We start from the raw sequence: 20,479 nt of genomic DNA on the forward strand, positions 1-20,479 counted from the left end.
CGGCAAAACGCACTCTTTCCGCATCTGTGCATCCTGCAGTGGTCAACTCCCTTCCAACTTTGCGGAGCCAATCATCTGCTACAATCGGCTCGGTGCTACTGGAAAACACCGGCGGATTTAACCTTAGGAAACGGCCTAAGTGATCAACAGGTGGTGGTGGCGGTGGGTTGTTGTTGTTGTTGTTGCCTTGGTTCTGAACTAACACTTGCATCAAGGCATTCTGTTGCTGAATCAACTGGGTGATCTCTGGCGGGAAAACAAATCCGGTGTCGCGTCTCGGAGGCATCTGATGGGTTTAGAAAAGATGAGAATTAAGAATAGAATGAGGTCTAGAGAGAAAACACTACCCATATGCTCATGAGACAAATTCAATCAATATCACTCAATCAATCCAAACAAGGCAAAACAATCGATCTAACTAGCGTTACAAAGTGCTTGAACTATACTACTAAATGGGGGAAAACTACTACTGATAGGGTAGTCTACTAAAAATTCTGATCCGTTGAAGACTCCATGATGTCTGCTCCAGCTTCATCAATCCAATTGTCTTCACTTGGTTCCGAGTCGGTGTCGTCGATGATGATGTAGTTATCCGGACAAGTGCATTCGTCGACTTCTGCTTCTGGTACTGGATTTCCCACGAATGCTCCAATCTTCTTCTCCAAATCGTCAATCTTCCCGACAAGTGCGTTGATTTCCACCAAATAATCTTCGCGTGTAGTCTTGAGTTCTTCTTGGAGTTCCTTGATCTTCGTAAATGCCTTCTTCAGTTCTTCCTTGTTCGTGCATATCTGGTTCTCCTGGCGTCGAATATGTTGGTTCTGCTCCTGGATGAAAGCTGCAATTGATCCATCCTTCTTGGTCTTGATCATCTCCCATTGCGAGTCTCGACGTCCACAAATTTGATAAATCGTATCCTTAAGCTCCTGGTGGTAGACTTCTCCAATGCGTCCCATGGCGATGTGTCCGGCCATGCTCTTCCCTAAGCTCCAAGTTGGTGCTTCGAAAACCAATCTTATGGGTTCCGTAATTGGCGCAAACGTCCTTCCTGGAATGATAACTTGAATCTTCCAGCTCTCCTCTTCAGGTAATGTGGCGTTGTAGGTTCCGGCGACGCTTGGTATTCCTATGTTCAAGTACTTGGTGACTTCCTTCAAATGTCGTCCAAACGGCGTGTCTTCATCAGGTTGCATGAACTTGCTCCTTGCATTCACCATTCCTAAGAGAGTAGAAAGTGGAGAGGAGTCAGAAATGAGAAGAGAGAAGTTTTTCTAGGGCTTAAGCTTAGTGGTCGTGTCCTACAGTCAGCGTGGGCTCTGATACCAACTTTGTAGCGACCAGACCTCAAATGGCCTGTGCTGCTGTGCACCAGTGTCATCCCTGGATCAGTAATGCTGACACGCACAGTACAAATGGAGGATTTATAACAGAGTAGCAATCACACACTTATTACTTCGGATATCTCCATAGAGATTAAGTATGAAAAACATGGCTTAAGGCCATCTAATAACGATAACAGCGGAAGACTTGGAAGGTAAGTGAGTCCATCAACTCTAGCGGCATCACTGAGTATAAGACCACGACCTAAGGCACCTTACTCGTCGTCTGAAAAGTCTGCAACATGAAACGTTGCAGCCCGAAAACGGGTCAGCACATAGGATATGCTGGCAATGTAACACATAGAGAACAATGAACAATAATAATGCTATTCTATATGCATATATGGCTGGTGGAAAGCTCTATGGTTACAGTTTTGCGAAAAGCCAATTTTATCCTACTTCAAAGGAATAAATTTTATTTAACTATCATGGTGGTTGTGAAACATTGAGATGGTTGACAGCATCTCAATCCCAATTAAAAGTCATCAATAACCCAACAAAATTAATTAGAAGTAACATAGTGTTGAGATTCACATGATAATCCAAGTACTAGATACTCAAGTTGTCCATAACCGGGGACACGGCTAATCATGATCAGTTTGTACACTCTGCAGAGGTTTGTGCACTTTTCCCACAAGACTTGATCTCCTCCGTTGGATTACTCGCACTACATGGTGTTTGAGTAACGGATGACCAAGACACAGTCTTTCAGAAGTGTTTGCACCTTACGTATGGGTAGACCGTTACACCTACTTTCCCCTACATCTGCTAGTCTACCACTGTAAGAGTTCACACAACTTAGTCAACTATGCTAGAGCCCATAATAGCTTGCGGCTGCACACGGAAGTTTCTAGCATGAAAAATCTCATGATCCCTTTGAACCTGGGTGGCGGTCCAAAAGAAAAACAGGCAATCCTGGAATACCCAGGTACCTCAATCCACCCAGATGTGAGTTTAAGTTGCCACCTTAAGTAAACCATTATTTAAAAATCTCACATCTGTCATGAATTTCACTCAAACCCAATCCACGTCTACGGGCATAGCATGGCAATAATAAAAACAACGTAGAAGTAACTCCCAAGGGTTTGATAGAAAAACAGGTAATAGGTACTACCTCAGCTACTTCCCAATACCCACAGTTTATTAGATCCTAATCATGCAATGTGTTTGAGGAAAAGATCTAATGCAATAAAAACTGGGTATGAACGGGGTATGATCAAAGTGTTACTTGCCTTGCTGATGATCCGCAAAACCTAGCGATTCGAAGTAACAAGCGGCACACTCCGGGTACTCTATCGCAAACAAACAAGCATACAATCAGTACTCAACTAATGCACAGGTAAAACTCGAATGAAAAATCCAACCAGAAAGTTCAACTTAAGAACTCCGGTTTCAAAAAGAATCAACTCGAAAGAAGCAACGAAAGTCAAACGGCGGAAGAAAGAAACTTCGTTTGCTAATCTGGATCTAGGTCAAATTTTACTGTGGCAAAATCTTGTTTGAGTAGGTTAAACGGAAAGAGAATTTCGAGACGAAACTCTAGGCGCTTGAATCACCTGATTCCGATAAACGAGCGAGAAGTTAAACAGAAACGAAGATTCGATCAGAAATCGAATGTGAGAAAATAACGAGATAATCCGCCGAAAAAGAAAAACGGACGAACGGTTAAAGAACGGACGTTCGTTAACAGAGAAAAACCGACGAACGCGTTCGTTAAAACGAACGGTTCGGTGAACGCTCGTAAAATAAGAAAAACAAAAAAAACCGATCTAGGGTTTTTTTTTAGAAAAAAAAACCGGTCAACGCAAAACGGCAGTGAGGCAGTACCTCGACGGGGCTACTCCGGCGAGGGGCTCCGGCGGGGCGGGGTGCGGGGCTCGGGGCTCGGCGGGCGAGGGGCGGCGGCGGGGCGGCGAGTGGCGGCGCGTGCGGGCGGCGGCGGCGCGGCGCGGGTGCGGCGGCGGGGCGGCGGGTGCGGCGGGCGGGGCGGCGGGTGCGGCGGGCGGCGGCGTTCGGGGGAGGAGGAGAGGGGGGGCTATATATGGAGGGGGGCGAGGGCGGCTTGGGGGAGGGGCAACCGAGGCGGCGGCGGCGTCGTGGCGAGGCCGGACTCCGGCGGCCGTGCGGGAAGAGGACGCCGCGGGGCGGGCCGTCGGCTGGCCTTTTGGCCCAGTCGGCGCGGGCGTCTATTTTTTTTTAAAAAAAAAAGGTCCGCGAAGAAAATTGCATAGAAAAATAAATAATCAGAAAAATATGAAATAAATTTTCCCCGTCTAGTTAGAAAATCTAGAATAGGGTGAACATTTTTAAAATCAAAAATAAATATTTTGAAAACATGCATATTTTTAAATGCAACAAAAATTGCAAATAAAATCCAATAAATTCCAGATAATGATTTTAACATTTTTCCTCCAGTATTTCAATTGTTTTGGTGAAGTCATATTTTCTCCTCTCGTTTATTTAAAATGAAATATTTTTCCGGAGAGAAAAATAATTAAAATCCCAATCCTCGTTTGAAAAATCAAATATGAAAATTCGAGAAAATCCCCAACTCTCTCCGAGGGTCCTTGAGTTGCTTAGGATTTATCGAGGATTTGTCAAAATGCAATAAAACATGATATGCAATGATGATCTATGTATAACATACCAAATTGGAAATTTGGGATGTTACAGGATGAAGGAGTTCATATCCGATCTAGGTGTCATACCTAGCGCATCGGGTCCAATGAAAATCTTTTGTGACAATACTGGTGCAATTGCCTTGGCAAAGGAATCCAGATTTCACAAGAGAACCAAGCACATCAAGAGACGCTTCAATTCCATCTGGGACCAAGTCCAGGTGGGAGACATAGAGATTTGCAAGATACATACGGATCTGAATGTTGCAGACCCGTTGACTAAGCCTCTTCCACGAGCAAAACATGATCAGTACCAAAACTCCATGGGCGTTAGAATCATTACCGTGTAATCTAGATTATTGACTCTAGTGCAAGTGGGAGACTGAAGGAAATATGCCCTAGAGGCAATAATACAGTTATTATTTATTTCCTCATATCATGATAAATGTTTATTATTCATGCTAGAATTGTATTAACCGGAAACATAATACATGTGTGAATACATAGACAAACATAGTGTCACTATATGCCTCTACTTGACTAGCTCGTTAATCGAAGATGGTTGAGTTTCCTAGCCATGGACATGAGTTGTCATTTGATTAACGGGATCACATCATTAGGAGAATGATGTGATTGACTTGACCCATTCCGTTAGCTTAGCGCTTGATCGTTTAGTATGTTGCTATTGCTTTCTTCATGACTTATACATGTTCCCATGCCTATAAGATTATGCAACTCCCGTTTACCGGAGGAACACTTTGTGTGCTACCAAACGTCACAACGTAACTGGGTGATTATAAAGGTGCTCTACAGGTGTCTCCGAAGGTACTTGTTGAGTTGGCGTATTTCGAGATTAGGATTTGTCACTCCGATTGTCGGAGAGGTATCTCTGGGCCCTCTCGGTAATGCACATCACTATAAGCCTTGCAAGCAATGTGAATAATGAGTTAGTTGCGGGATGATGCATTACATAACGAGTAAAGAGACTTGCCGATAACGAGATTGAACTAGGTATTGAGATACCGACGATCGAATCTCGGGCAAGTAACATACCGATGACAAAGGGAACAACGTATGTTGTTATGCGGTCTGACCGATAAAGATCTTCGTAGAATATGTGGGAGCCAATATGAGCATCCAGGTTCCGCTATTGGTTATTGACCGGAGACGTGTCTCGGTCATGTCTACATAGTTCTCGAACCCGTAGGGTCCGCACGCTTAAAGTTTGGTGACCATCGGTATTATGAGTTTTTGTGTTTTGATGTACCGAAGGTAGTTCGGAGTCACGGATATGATCACGGACATGACAAGGAGTCTCGAAATGGTCGAGACGTAAAGATCGATATATTGGACGACTATGTTCGGGCACCGGAAAGGTTCCGGAAGGTTTCAGACATATACCAGAGTACCGGGGGGTTACCGAAACCCCCCGGGGAGTTAATTGGGCCTCATGGGCCTTATTGGGAGAAGAGGAGGGGAAACTAGGGCAGCCGCGCGCCCCCTCCCCCTCTAGTCCGAATTGGACAAGGAAGGAGGGGCGGCGCCCCCCTTTTGCCTTCTCCTCCTCTCTCCCTTCCTTCCCTTCTCCTACTCCAACAAGGAAAGGAGGAGTCCTACTCCCGGTGGGAGTAGGACTCCCCCTTGGCGCGCCCTCCTTGGCCGGCCGCCTCTCCCCCCTTGCTCCTTTATATACGGGGGCAGGGGGCACCTCTAGACACACAAGTTGATCTGTTTATCTCTCCCAGCCGTGTGCGGTGCCCCCCTCCACCATATTCCACCTCGGTCATATCGTAGCGGTGCTTAGGTGAAGCCCTGCGTCGGTAGCAACATCATCACCGTCATCACGCCGTCGTGCTGACGGAACTCTCCCGTGAAGCTCTGCTGGATCGGAGTTCGCGGGACGTCATCGAGCTGAACGTGTGCTGAACTCGGAGGTGCCGTACGTTCGGTACTTGGATCGGTCGAATCGTGAAGACGTATGACTACATCAACCGCGTTGTGCTAACGCTTCCGCTTTCGGTCTACGAGGGTACGTGGACAACACTCTCCCCTCTCGTTGCTATGCATCACCATGATCTTGCGTGTGCGTAGGAATTTTTTTAAAATTACTACGTTCCCCAACAACTAGAACCATGCTCCTTTTCTCTCTTCCCGGGAAAGAAAGAAAGGCCCCATGCATTTAGGGTTTCCCTGCCTCCCTCCGGTGCCGCCGCCGATCTGGCTCGTCCTCTGTGGCCTTAGGGCCATGGAGGTGTGGTGGATCCTGGCCCTTGTTGGAGAGAGAGCTCATGCTTTATTTTATATATTTTTTAGTTTGTTTAGGGTTTGTGTCCTACCCAGGAAGACGAGGCCGCGAATGCTCCTTGAAGATGAACAAGGTTCTCCTCGCCTAGCCCCGTCCCGGATGTGCATCTTGTATTGTTGGAGTGCGTGTGGAGGTGTGTCTCTGGCGGATCTTGCGGGATTCGGTCGGCGTTTCTCTTTGGTGGATCGACGTGGATCCGGCCTTCGTTCGTCGTGTTCATGTGTCTACGGATTAGATCCTTCCGATCTACATTTCTCTTCATCGGCGACGATTGCTGTTCTGGTGCGCTGTACCTTTGGGGCCATAGCACGACGACCCTCCGACTACTACTATAATAAGATTTAGCCAACTCGGGCGAGGGAGGGCGATGATGGCGGCGCACCTTCCATTTGCTCAAGTGATTGTAGTCGTCGCCAGGTGGTCTATGGACATGAATCTAACTTTTGTTACTTCACATGTTCTTTGTACTGCCATGATCTTTGATGAATGGATCAAAAAAAATTCAAAAAAAGAAAAACTAAAACCATGCTCACACTACATCTAAGGGAAGCGTGCCATCATCACTGATCACATGCCATCGAGAGTCCAGACCGCCCATGCATCCATTTTAGGCCAGTCATATGGGGCACCTCGAATGAAGGGCACAAGCGGAACCCACACATCAAGTCGTTTTTTTTAACGACGTCAAGTAGAAGTTGAGTCATCAAGCACATGTCAAGTAGAATTTTTTGCCCACCCACGTATAACTTTGGTCTTATATGACTTTGCAACTCCCTCCGTTCCAAATTACTCATCGTGGTTTTAGTTCAAATTCCAAATTACTCGTCGTGATTTTAGTTCAAATTTGAACTAAAACCACGACGAGTAATTTGGAACGGAGGGAGTAGTTGTCAGCGTGTTTTTTATTCATTGTCAGCGTGTTTTTGTGCGTGTTGATGTTGGCTATGTGCATTATAACTTTGCAGAGGCCGTGTGTGTTCTCATGTGTTTGTATCGTCTTAATGCTTCATTTTGAACCAATAAATCCCACAGTTTGTGTGTCAGAAAAGAAAAGGTCCGCTGTTGTAGACGTCACCTTAGGCCAGGTCGAGCACTCCAAGCCCCACCGCGGAGCACGCTGCCGGAACCCCCGTTACGGAGGCTAAAATCCATCGCCCTTGCGTGCCCGTAGAGACGGGTGGTAGCCTGGGATCACGTCACCGAGAGCAAAGTAACATGTGCGTACAATACTCCCACTCTAGCCAAAACATGACCAGACGAAATCACGAAACATGGGGAGGCAACGACATAGGAAAGCTCACATCACATGGCAAGCAATAGACCAGACAGATGAAGAAGCATTTTCGTTCATATACTAGTAGTAAACTGTAAAAATCGTCACCAGAACCACCGACGATGACAACGACGACCACTACCGTTGAAACAGCAGCAGCCACATGTAACCTCGTACTACATGTGTACGTTATTCAAACCTTTAACAGAGCGATCGAAGCAAAGGTGCGACGTTGTAGTGCGTGCCGCCGCCCGCGCCCTAAGGCGGGCAACACATGCCGCAGCACGCCCACCCATATATGGGGCAAGTGCGGCAGTTGCAGTTTCTATAGCCACACCACAGGAGCCGGCGTGCCCCGCCGCCCGCCGCCGCTATCTGCGTGGCCATCAGGAGGACCACGAGGAGCATCACGCAGGAGACGAACATCTTGTTCCTCAGAAGCGCTGCCATGCCGCCGTCGGAGGCCATCGCTTCAGCTGGCTACGATCAAGAGAGAACGAGAGATACACACCGTCACTGATTTTGTAAAGATGTGACTGACGGATTACCATAGAAACACTAGAAGGAGTAGAACATCTTACGTGGTGAGAGTGAGACGAAGTGCTCGGCGTTAGCTGCTGGTGCTGCAAGGAGGAGGGAAGGGCTGGCATTTATAGGAGAGGAAATGGCTGGAGCGGAAGCCAGTGGCTGGGATACAACAACCAAGCCGGACGCCATTGTTGAACCGAGCACCGCTCCAACGGAATGCGTACAGAGATGCAGTGTACGTTTTTGTAACCAACAAGTGAGCAAGCGGTTCAGTCGCCGACAAACTTTTCATGGATATATTCATCTTTGCGAAAGAGAACGGCAGCTCATCTTTTCTTCAATTGTCGGTACTCCACCAGAGATTGGAAACATGCTAAAGGATTGGATCGGCTTCGTGGACGTGCAACCTAATCCATGGTCCAAGGCCAGTGGTTTGGAAACAAGGGTGCTGCGCGGTCATGCGTCAGCATTCGTTCAGGGCATACCGCACATGCCTATCTCGTCTCTCGATGATTATCTCGAGGGAGATATGGAACAAAAGATATACACTGTTTTTCTGTCGTCGAGAAAGACCGAGGCCGGCTTCTGGTCCATTGCCCGGGGTTCGGTGCCGGTGACGTTGGCGCCCGTCGGCATCATTTACCTCTTGATGGCGTTGTTGAAGAGCCTCTTCTTCCTGTCCCGGGTCTTTTTGGCCCACAGTTGGCGGGTTGCGCTTGGTTGTAGAGGTTAGCTTCGTTTAAGCGGTGTTTGTGTTTGTTGTTAGGGTTTTTACATGGTTGTTCTCCAACTGACCATGTAGTTATGTGACTTTCGGCCTAATTTTCCTTACAAGTTAGACCAATATTGTTTCTTTTTAATGAAATTGTAGGAGCACACCGTCTGTGATGAGGTTCCGTAAAAGAAATTTGAGTTGTACTATAGCGCAAGAGTAATCTGTTGTATCCTTTATGGTCTGCCTTTATAAGATTTTCTGGATTGATGAGATGAGACAAAGCAGTTAAGCCCTTTTGCGTCCCTCTCTCAAAAACTAATAATCCTTTTCGCGAATACGCAAAGCGTGTGTATCTTTTCGTTGATAGAAGGAAGAGAAATGAGTACAAAGAGGATACAACACATGGCACGAACGCAAACTGGCATGGACATGATCCCTGCAGCAGAGAGATACGGGATGCTCAGCTGAACAGAAAAAGAACCACAGCTAAACCAACTAAGCCTAATAATCTGGATTCAACTATTCGAGATTTACTTTGTAGACAGAACTTGTAGAAAAAACAATTATACGTATGCATAGGATATCAAGTCAGGAGGTAGGAGCGGCTTCGTCTTGCACAAAGGTTCAGTGGAGATGTCAAGTCATGCCTAGCCGACAGGTGTTACGATTTGTCACACTGAACCTTTTGATAGCGATGAGTTGTTGCTGAAGTCTCTCGGTTTTCTTGAAACTTGGCTTTGGCTGCATTTGGTTCGAGAACCATCTAACGGGACCAAGGATAAGAGAAAGAGCAATGGAATCAGATTAGGGCGCCGTGGACTGGCCTACTGGTAGTCGGTGGGCGTGAGAATTCACTTCCGACTAAGTGTGTCATAGGAAAGGACCTCTTCCAAGATCATTGTGCAATGCTTATGTGAAATCTCAATCCAAAACTTCTTCGTTTCGTTGGAAAAACCAACGCCGACGTCAAGATCAGTCTCCTTTCCTTTCAAAAGTGAGCGAGCAGAGCTGAAAAAGATGGAGTTACCTGGAGATGAACAAATTCGATTTAATAACACAAACAGTACAAAGCGTCTCTCACGTCCATTCTTTTATTTTTGATTTTTCCCAACCTGCGTTGGATCCGCAGCTTGTGAACCGGCTTTTGGAAGGGGTGGAGGCACCTACCTCGAAAGAGAGGGACCTCCTTTTAAAAATGTATGGAATTGCGCCCGGAAATACACAGGCTTTGCTTTTTGAAATCACAAAAATGGTAGAATCATACATGCGGTAGGCAAATTTGGTTTTGCCACCTGCATACGATGTTACCTGGTTTTGTAACCAGTTTCTGGGCGTGGATTCTTTTAAGGATCTAAAGGATACTTTCGTAGATTTACATTTCAAGGGGCGCGAAAGCTTAACTTGGAACACGGGCTTTGTTAATTTTTATAACGAAATATGGAGGGCCGAAGACTCCCCGCCGGGTAGCGCTGTAAGTGCTCCGAATCAGCTTTTTTTGGAAAAACAATAATTGATCTTCATGTGGGCAACTTTTATTTTACATTTACAAATGCAGTCTTGTATATGCTGCTCACTGTCGTTTTGGTCGTTTTTCTGTTTTTTGTTGTTACGAAAAAGGGAGGTGGAAAGTCAGTGCCAAATGCATGGCAATCCTTGGTCGAGCTTATTTATGATTTCGTGCTGAACCTGGTAAACGAACAAATAGGTGGTCTTTCCGGAAATGTGAAACAAAAGTTTTTCCCTCGCATCTCGGTCACTTTTACTTTTTCGTTATTTCGTAATCCCCAGGGTATGATACCCTTTAGCTTCACAGTGACAAGTCATTTTCTCATTACTTTGGCTCTTTCATTTTCCATTTTTATAGGCATTACGATCGTTGGATTTCAAAGACATGGGCTTCATTTTTTTAGCTTCTTATTACCTGCGGGAGTCCCACTGCCGTTAGCACCTTTCTTAGTACTCCTTGAGCTAATCTCTTATTGTTTTCGTGCATTAAGCTTAGGAATACGTTTATTTGCTAATATGATGGCCGGTCATAGTTTAGTAAAGATTTTAAGTGGGTTTGCTTGGACTATGCTATTTCTGAATAATATTTTCTATTTCATAGGAGATCTTGGTCCCTTATTTATAGTTCTAGCATTAACCGGTCTGGAATTAGGTGTAGCTATATCACAAGCTCATGTTTCTACGATCTCAATTTGTATTTACTTGAATGATGCTACAAATCTCCATCAAAATGAGTCATTTCATAATTGAATAAAAACGAGGAGCCGAAGATTCTAGGGGGCTACAGCTGCGCTTTTGCAGCACTGAACATGGTTCCGGGTACTCAAGATATTGCGTTTGTGTTTGGAGAGGTGTAGATTGTAGATTCCAGCCGAGAAGACCAGGAAAAGATAAGGATAAAGAATGTCATATATCTCAGGAGCTAGATCACTTCCCGATGAACAAGTCAGAATTGCCTCAACAAAAATGGATGGAATTGGACCGAAAAAAGCCATTCAGCTTCGTTATCGATTAGGTATCAGTGGGAACATCAAGATGAATGAGTTAACTAAGTATCAGATCGACCAAATTGAACAAATGATAGCTCAAGATCATGTTGTTCATTGGGAATTGAAGAGGGGAGAACGAGCAGACATCGAACGATTAATTTCTATTTCTCGTTATCGTGGAATTCGTCATCAAGATGGATCGCCCTTACGCGGTCAACGAACTCATACTAATGCAAGGACTGCTCGCAAGCAAATTCGGAAATGAAAGAAGGCTACCGAAAGAACAAGCAACGGATTTCGCGCTCATCCCTTGCTAAAGCGCATACGTTTTCTTGCTCCTTGGTACTTGTCTGATCAATCACACTGTTCATTAGTTCACTTGATTTTTCGTTCGATGTCTTGAACCGCTTACTAATCACGTATACGTATAGTAGGCCCCCTTCGCCACTCCACGTCTGGCCCGTCTTGGTCTCGCTCACTTCGCCCGCCTATCGTATCGGCTCGGCTTCGTCCGTCAAGCGACAGCTTCTGCCTCTGACGGCTTCACTATCGCTCATGACTGGTAGTATCTCTATGTAGTAGTCGGCCTTTGTTAAGCTTCGCCAGAAGCGACTAGTCGCTTCCCGAATGCCTCTTTCTTGTACTAATTAATGTGTATGGTCTAGTCTTTCCAATGCCTCCTTCCTTGCCGCCAACGCACGCTAGATGGAGAGTAAGCAAGCTACCTTGCTTGCATTGCATTCGTTAAACGGTAGCTTCCGCGCCCTTCCTGCCTGCTTCAATTGATGTGAATGATCGTGTCTTCGACATCAATTTCAGTCTGATTAGATATGTCATTGAAACAAATCTGTTTTGTCTCTGTTTTCTTTTCGGATGATGAGGATGAGCCAGCCGATCCTAACATAATTTTGGAGGAGCCGGACGACGAAGCCTCAAAATCAGATAAAGATGTCTCCGACGCGACCGGACTTCCACTAGATTTTTATAGGGGTCAGGAGGGAAAAGATATGCTGTTTTCTATCAGTCCCAAGCGGATACTCCCCAGCTTCCACGGTCCGCTTACCGAGGAAGAGATGCGGGAGGACCCAGGGCCAGAGCAAGTTGGGTTGGGGTATAGAGCCGTAAGCGCGGTGGGGGTGACAGAGGATGTGCTCGTACGGTTCATAGTTGGGTATGATATTCTCGTGGATTGTTGGGAACGTCCTCTATATTCGAAATATGCCTTTCTAGGAGCATTACGATCTGCAGCTCAAATGGTCCCTTATGAAGTCTCTATTGGTCTTATTCTTATTGTGCGCCTTGTGAGCACGTTTGGATCCGCGAAGGCAATCGCTCGGATCTTCCCCTAACCCAACCCGGGAACGGACCGGAGGGAACCGCAGCATGAGGAATGTCCGCGTCTCGTCGCAAGGCTCATTTTGAGTTTTGGGTCATAGGGCGGGCAGTGCAGTCCGGGGCACAAGGGTCCTGGTACTACCCAGGTGCGAAGAACCCCGGAGGCGACTGCAATGAGCAAAAATGTCACTCACCGGCCTAAACGACGAGCAAACACTCGAACGTGAGAGCAAGGGATCACCCAACGAATGGACGAGCTCCAAGGAGGGAGGAGAGAGGGAGGCAAGAACCATGCTTTCAGAGAAGTGGCGGTCCGAATCCACTCTGACAAAATAAAATAACAGACTAAGCCGTGCCGTAAGGGGGGCATTCTCCACACGGGACGGGGCCAAGGCCTTCATGTATGGGTGACAGATCGGCCATAGGAGTACTCCGGGATATACACCAGGGCAACTAATGTCGAGCATACGATGATGCCGCCCGTTTTCATTTCGTGAAAGTCCCCGGCAGAGGAAAGGGCTGTAGGTGATGGCGCGTTCTGCTTCTTAGGGCGATGAAATCGTTCCTATGGGATCGTGCGTGGCAGCTGGTATAGATGATGATGAAAGGCGGGCCGCTTGAACCGGGACCTATTCTCATAATAGGCAGCAAGCAAAGCTAAATAGGAAAGGGGGCGACTGATGACTGCCTTTTTCGTCAGAAATCAAAAAGGGTGGAATGTGGAGCTAATATGGCTGGCTACAAGTATAGCCAAAGAAAGATGAGACGAGACGGACTGTCAGAGGACGCAGCGGGACTACCAGGGGAAAGCCCGCCCCCGCTAGCTAACATAGATATCTATTCTCGGTGCGCATATTCGAGATTTAGAATCTCTTTCCGACCAGGCCAGGCCGAATCGGGCCACCACTTGGGATGGGAATGGCTCAGCCCACATGCATCATTTGATGAAAGCACTCCAGTCCAGTCGCCTCCGATCAGTGGCTTGTCAACCACCGGACCGTAGCTCCTCACCAAATGCCCCTGCGTTGGGGCAACACAGCACATGACTAGTTCGCTCAAGGACCACACCCTCTCGAGAGCAGGATGCCGGCCGAGATGGAGCGCCAACCTAGACTTTCCTTGGGCTTGCCTTGCCCCAACATCTAAATAAAGGGCGGGCGCCGAAAAGGAAGCAGTGACGCCTTTTCGACGAAAGCTTAGCTTGGTAGGCGCAGCTTACTCACCCTACTCCCTTAGACAATGCAATGCTCTGAACACGAAAGTTTGCAGTTCAGCCCTCTTCTCCCATGCAGAGTCGCAGGCAGCGCCTCGGATAAAAGCACGGACGAGCCACATGCAGGGAAACTTGCACGTGTGGTTCTGGCCGGGGACCCCGGTATACTGTACTAATATGTGTAGGTCCCTGTAATTCGAGTGAGATTGTCATGGCGCAAAAGCAGATATGGTCCGGTATTCCCTTGTTCCCCGTATTGGTTATGTTCCTTATTCCTCGTCTAGCAGAAACTAATCGAGCTCCGTCTGATCTCCCAGAAGCGGAAGCTGAATTAGTTGCAGGCTATAATGTAGAATATGCGCGGGATGCGATCCTTAATAGTTCACTGTTGGCGGAAGCCAATGTCTCGGGGACTCATTCTGACTTAAACAAGGGGTGGGTCTTTACCAACTTCCAAATCCAAGATTTAGGGGAAAAAAGAGGGGCAGGGCACTCTTCATTCTTCATTCGAAACTCATGAATGTCGGGTCGGAGGTTTTTGCCTTGTTATCAAAAAGGGGAGTTGGGTAAAGCAAACTCCCTCCTTGGACGAGCACGGGGCTTAGTCAAGTAGAACCGGGTTGCGCTGCTTGATGCTCCGATCGAAAACAAATCAGTGGGGCCATGCCGGTACGACAGAATATGCGTTAGAAAGGTCAATCCCTCCCCCCCTTTTTGATTTTTTAATGAAAAACCGGGCCGAACTTCTAAAAAGCAGCCCACCCGCTTCCATAGAACAATATCGCGGCAACGTAGACCTAAGTGGATTTATTGGATCCTGGGGAACCATCACAAGTACGGCCGGCCTATAGAACGAGAATGCCGTGTCGTCCAGCGGAGCTTAGAAGAAGGTGACTCGGAGCCTAAGGAAGGTGACTCGCGCAGACAGCTGACTCCTTTTCAATAGAAAGGAATAGCCAAACCTACCCAGCTGGCTGGTCAATCTCAGTGATCTTATCGGCCGGCAAAGCGGAGACGGACGACCACGGTCCCGACCTTACCAGCACCGTAGGTTTACTAATCAATGAAGCCCCTCAACCTACTATCTTTTCTTACAAACTCAACCAAGCCTAACCAAACCCCATGCTCACGACATGTTCTTGATATTGATTGAGTTGGAGGGAGTCAGAGACTACCACGGAATCCTTCCATAGTCACCCCGGTGACCTTCGTCACCAAAGCGTCACGACAGTTTCCAAGACCCCTCATATAATCTCCAGTGGGGATCAGTCGGAGCACGTAGGAATGCCGACCACTACATAAGCCACGTCTGGCTGAGGCGAGCAGCAAGCGGGGGAGAGTATTTTGAAGTACAAGAACGTTGGGGTGGGACGCTAGTACTTAAACTAGGGTTGCTTCTTAGCGCTAATCTTGCGTTTTTCAGCAGTTAGTTGTAGCGCGCCTTCCCTCCTTCTCTCATTTCGGAAAGATTTGGCAGTATTTTCTTATGATGACCTGGTCGAGAGAGTACGAAACATCGGTGTAAAAGATTGAGTGGGATGGTTATAGTAAGGGGCGAACCAAGTGCTTGCGCGAAGAAGCGAATCAATCAGAATGGAGACAAGGAAAGGAATCGAGGCCCGGCCCGGTAGCGATGCCTCTCACGCGGATGGGAGTTACTTTTCTTTATCACCGTAAGCGTTACGAAATGGACCCGCATTCCCCTTTGCTTTTCTTTTGCAACTAAGCTTAAAAGAAACATAGTAGTCTTTCAAGCCATTAGAAAACTCATTAAGTGCTCTGTTGAGTGAATGCCTGTTGAGAAGCTTAGGTCATACATTTCCAGCTAATTAGAATACAACCATGAAGGTGGGGTTCGAATGCCATACAACTATTTATTCTGGTAAGTAGGATTGGAATGTAGTCCCTTTTTATTGGATCCGCCGCTCCGTTAAGTGAAATTCAAAGTAGGTGTGGGTCTAGGTAGAGGAAGTCATAAATCAAGTATCAAGTATTGTTATAAATATCGTATATAGTAGTTGCCAAACTCACAAGCATCACACACTTCGATCTACTTTATTGAATAACTTAGCTAGATAGAACCGACTCAAGCTTTTAAATGAAAGAAGCAATAATGGCATAATTTCTGTCTCAAGACCTCTTGCAGCTACAGCCAATGCAGCACCTCCTTGATCAACATACAACACAGCCCATTACGCCTTGCTCCAGTCGCAGTATAAAGAGAGACTAGAACCTACCGGGGAGCCCTCGGCAGAGTCCCTATCGTTGTTGCAACAATTACACACAGAGTTCCGGAATTTCACATTTGTGAGAAGAAAGGGTATGTGTGTTTGAAAGGAGTGGTGCAAGAACGTATTCTGAGCCTCAGTCAACACAACTTGTTTCGCCTTTTCCGAACAGCATTCTTATCAGGACCCTCCTTTATATAAACCACTCGTAGATATATACCTGCCTGTGGCCTCAGATGAATACATCGATAGATAAGAAGGGAAATGCATCATCTAGAAAGGCTTACTGAGGTTTAGGGACGTTTGTGTGATGGATCGTACGCTTACTCACGACGACTTGGCTATTCAATAAAGGACGGAGTCAACGTGAGCCTTAGGGTCCAAAAATATTCCATTGGTGTCAGCTATTAGCGATTATTCAAAGTCGTAATGGTATAAATTATTGGTCAATTCCACTGATTCTTCTTTCCCGTTCCTTCACTGGCTATAGCGCCTTACCTCTTCTGTGACTTGTCCTGAGATGAGAAGTATCAAAAGTGCCGGGGTTTGGGTTTATGTCATGCTAGACTCACGTTTCTCGTTCTTACGCCGGGTCCGCGACCTTACAAGGATACACAAGCTGGTGAAGGTTTCGGAGAAGCAGCAAGCTGTTCGGATTCAAGTTAGCTTTGAGCAGGCCTCGGGCGAGGAAATGCTTTGGCTGTGCCAGGAGATAGTCGGCTCAGGGGCTTTTGGGCGGAGCCAAAGTGGTCCACATACGTACCATTTCCATCATCACAAGATCCCCTTTTTCTGTGTGCATAGAGATAAAGCGTGCTCTTATATTTAGATAAGAGAGATATTTTTCTCAGCGCTTCCCCTTATCGGCTTGATCTTCTTCTGCCCCTCGGTAGAGTGAGTCTACTTAGCGAACTGGCAGGACGCGGAGATCGATTGATCAATATGCATATCGAGCATCTATAGTTATTCTCTCTTCCCAAAAGATATCTCAAGTCGCTTCCAACGTTTTGATGAGTAAGGGAGGGTATTTTCAACAAGATAACTATGGACGACCATCTTCCAATTTCCAATCTATATCTTTCATTGGGTAAGTAAGGGGAATAAGCAAGAACGGTGGAAAGCTTAAGAAAGTGCTAGTTCCTTTGCTGCGAATGGGTGGAATTGGTATCCCCAAAAGGTTGTTCTCTTAAAACCTCTGGCAAGGGGGTGTGGAAGAGTTCAAGTCTATCCCTTTGGTTAAGCTACTGTTGTTATACATCTCTACTATTATGGGCCACCACTTACTTAAAGGAAGTCGAGTACACATCTCCTTCAACCTGAAGGGCGAGGACCTGCAACGACGTAACGTTTGAAAGAAAAGTAACCAGCATAGGAGAGTGATCAGAAAGCATACGACTCGAGGGAGGGTTGGCTAATCAAATTAGAATGAAGATTCCGCTCTATATGATAAACGTTGGTTGACTTTGATATGAAGTGTTGATTGTGTTTTCTATTCGTTCAGACCCCGATAGTGCTTCTCGTTGTGACTGAAGGAAGGTTCATTCTGTGCAAGATATATGCTAGTTTACAAGCATGAGACCCTCCTTTCGGGCCGGTAGACAGAGGCCTCAGTTCCAACGAAATGGGGAGCAAAAAGAGGTCGTGTCATACCATACAGATGAAATGAATGAAAGATATTCCTGCTGTTTCTGTGCCTATTAGTACTTCGCTCTGACCACATCAAGAGGAGTAGTTTGTTTTTCTTTTGTAAAGCGAGCCCAAGGAAATATATAGGAGAACATAGCTTGTTTTGTAGTAAGTAAATTCAAAGGCTCAAATCGTCTATATCAATGCAAGTATAGCTGGATGGAGTGACTCGTGCTTTCGAACCATAAACTAATGCCGCCTCTCGGGAGCGCGTGTTACTATTCCATTCTCTGGAGCACAATCCAACGGAAAAAAAGTATGTTTCCAACCTACACCTTTAGTTGTTCCAGCTCGTGAGGAAGACGACTATGGAATTCAGATTTCCTTTCTCTCGAAGCAAGCCAGTCCTTAATTAATGATAGGGAAGGAAGGAATTGCTCTTAGGCTTGTGAGTCTTTTTATCATATGGATGGGTCGTACAACCCTTACATGGTCTCTTGGCATGAAATTGGGTACTTTTCGTCTATGGCGAGATGGAAGTTATCTGCAAAGAATGCCAACTTAGGACCGTCAAAGTGGAAATCGTATCAACCCACCGAAACCGCTCTTTGGAATGGAATGCATAGTATTGTGCATTGGAATGGAAAAGTCGAATAATCAAGACATGGATCTAGTATCAACATGACCCAACTTCCATTCTCATGACCCAACTTATTCAATCACTTCCATTATCTTTCTATTGCTACAAATCGACAACAAAAAACATCCCTCGGAATTCCTGTTCGATAGGAAAAAATAGCTCTTCAACCAGAAATAGCAAGCAACATGTTTTTCTTCTCTCTTCCGGGCACACACCCTATCGGGTGACGCCACTGACAAACACCCTAAAGGGGAACGCAACACTTCCTATAACAGAAAAAGCAATATCTGAAATCTTTAAGCAACTAAAAAAGACGTATACTAAAAGATATGTGTTGAAAAGGGATGGTCAATAACAAGATGAACCCAATGCCCAATCTTCCCAATAGTATTCCTTAACTCTTGAATTGATACACTTGTTCATGGCATCTATTCTCTATCTTCACTTTTCACCTTCTCATCCTTAACCTCAGTGATCTGTTCCTCCTAGACATCCTTCTGCGTACAAAAACAGAAGAAGAAGCACGGGCATAAATCAATAGAATAGTTTAGTTTCAGAAGTCTTTTTTGATTGGTATATCAATCATGGTTTATAGGGAAATAGTTAGAATAGGAAAGCTCTGTTAGTTACTAATGTTTGGGTTTTTGTTTACGGCAATAGTAGGTTTCTTGCTTGTCATATTTAGAATATAAGCATCAGTTACATTTGACGTCCAGCCTTTTTATAGAAGAGAAAGGAAGGGCAAGGGCGCAGCATAATATATAAGACAAACTTGCTCTTTGAGGGGAAATTTTTCCAACTAGACCGATAAATGAGAAAAAGTACCAGTCGTACCAAGAACCAAAGGCGCCAGCTTTCATTGATATATATACCGTATCTTTTAGCTGAAAAATCTATGGATAAGAACCGGCTCTGGGAGGAGGGGTGGCGCGACAGAGCAATGAAAAGCTGGGATCTTTCCTTATCTTCGGTCGTGACGCCTTTTCCTTTTGTATGAGAAAGCGCTACAAAACATCCTTCTCGCGGGTTATCTTCTACTCAAGCAAGCTCTCTCCTATTCTTCATCCACCAACTAGCAGGAACGTAGGAGCACAAGAGGGTCATCATCTTCTGAAACGATTGGCTTTCGATCTGCTTTCCAAGAGGTGGTTTCTGACATGACCAGAAAGAGTGGAATTCTTGTTAGGATTGGCATGTCAAGTTGCTTTCTCGGACCCTAACATAAACCACCTTATCCTCACTCAGATTGTTCTTTTGGACTGAGCAGAAGCACGACCTCTATCTGACGTTTTCTCTATCCCTTCTAATCTCTCAATGGCATTTCCATCTCTCGATTCAATCAATCAAGTAAGTCCGGATGACACTTGTCTTTATTTAGTGTTTCCCCGGCTATTCAGCCATTACTTGCATCTCAGGTTCTTTGTACCCTTTTTTAGTGCCATGCACACTGAGGTTTCTGGCATGACCGAATCTTTTGAGAATATCGCTTATTACGTTAATTTCTTCATCTTGATGTACTCAATCCATTCAAATTCCATAATTCCAATGCTATAATCCCTATATTAAGATGAAGTAAGAAAGCATCAGTCCTCTTATTTTCTGTCTTCTATGAAAGAATGTAGCTCGCTCTTTCAACCCGGGGCCCCCTCTGGGGAACTGTTTGAGTTTTAGCATCGACCCCATTTCCTTTTGATCGTATTACGCTTGACTCGCTGCAAAACATTTCGCTTTCTGCGCCACGCTCGTACGTGGTTTACACTCCTAGCCTTTCATCTGACTTTGCCATCGGGCAATTGTTTGTTTTCAACTGGATTGGATTCCGAACCAAGAAAGATAGGCAACTTTCACTTGAAAGAAAGGAGCTTCAGAACTCTTGTATTCCACCGAATAAGAATAAGAATAAGAATAAGAGCAAGAAGGGGCTATCTTTGTGAAGGGACCGGCACCAGAAAGTAGATCATATGGCCTTTCTTTCGCCAAAATCAAGTAAAGCCCCGGCCCAAGAAATGCAGCAAAGCAAGTCGTCTTTGGTTTGGAGCGAAATTCCCGGATGTATAGGCTTGATCGAGTGCCTTACCTGAAATCGACGATATAAAGTGGGCTCTTTAGCTTGCTCCGACAGAG

At 45.9% G+C, this 20,479-nt stretch overlaps 1 protein-coding gene and 1 pseudogene across 2 annotated transcripts; one reads left to right on the plus strand and one right to left on the minus strand.

Moving 5' to 3' along the window:
• Positions 1 to 7,632: 7,632 nt before the first annotated feature.
• On the minus strand, positions 7,633 to 8,323 carry LOC123167609 (uncharacterized). Of its 2 annotated transcripts, none has more exons than XM_044585450.1 (2): positions 8,157 to 8,323; positions 7,633 to 8,051 (listed from the first exon to the last, which is right to left on the minus strand). In XM_044585450.1, exons 1-2 carry the CDS (start codon positions 8,290 to 8,292, stop codon positions 7,834 to 7,836), a joined length of 354 nt encoding a protein of 117 aa, XP_044441385.1. In that variant the 5' UTR covers positions 8,293 to 8,323; the 3' UTR covers positions 7,633 to 7,833. The 2 variants fall into 2 exon arrangements, 1 of the variants encoding a protein (XP_044441385.1); XR_006484009.1 differs by having other exon boundaries at positions 7,821 to 8,055; positions 8,157 to 8,290.
• Positions 8,324 to 9,836: 1,513 nt separating this feature from the next.
• Positions 9,837 to 11,100, plus strand: LOC123181069 (ATP synthase subunit a-like; annotated as a pseudogene).
• Positions 11,101 to 20,479: the final 9,379 nt, after the last annotated feature.

The sequence above is a fragment of the Triticum aestivum genome, chromosome 1D (genome assembly GCF_018294505.1).
Source record: "Triticum aestivum cultivar Chinese Spring chromosome 1D, IWGSC CS RefSeq v2.1, whole genome shotgun sequence".
Classification (NCBI taxonomy): Eukaryota; Viridiplantae; Streptophyta; class Magnoliopsida; order Poales; family Poaceae; genus Triticum; species Triticum aestivum.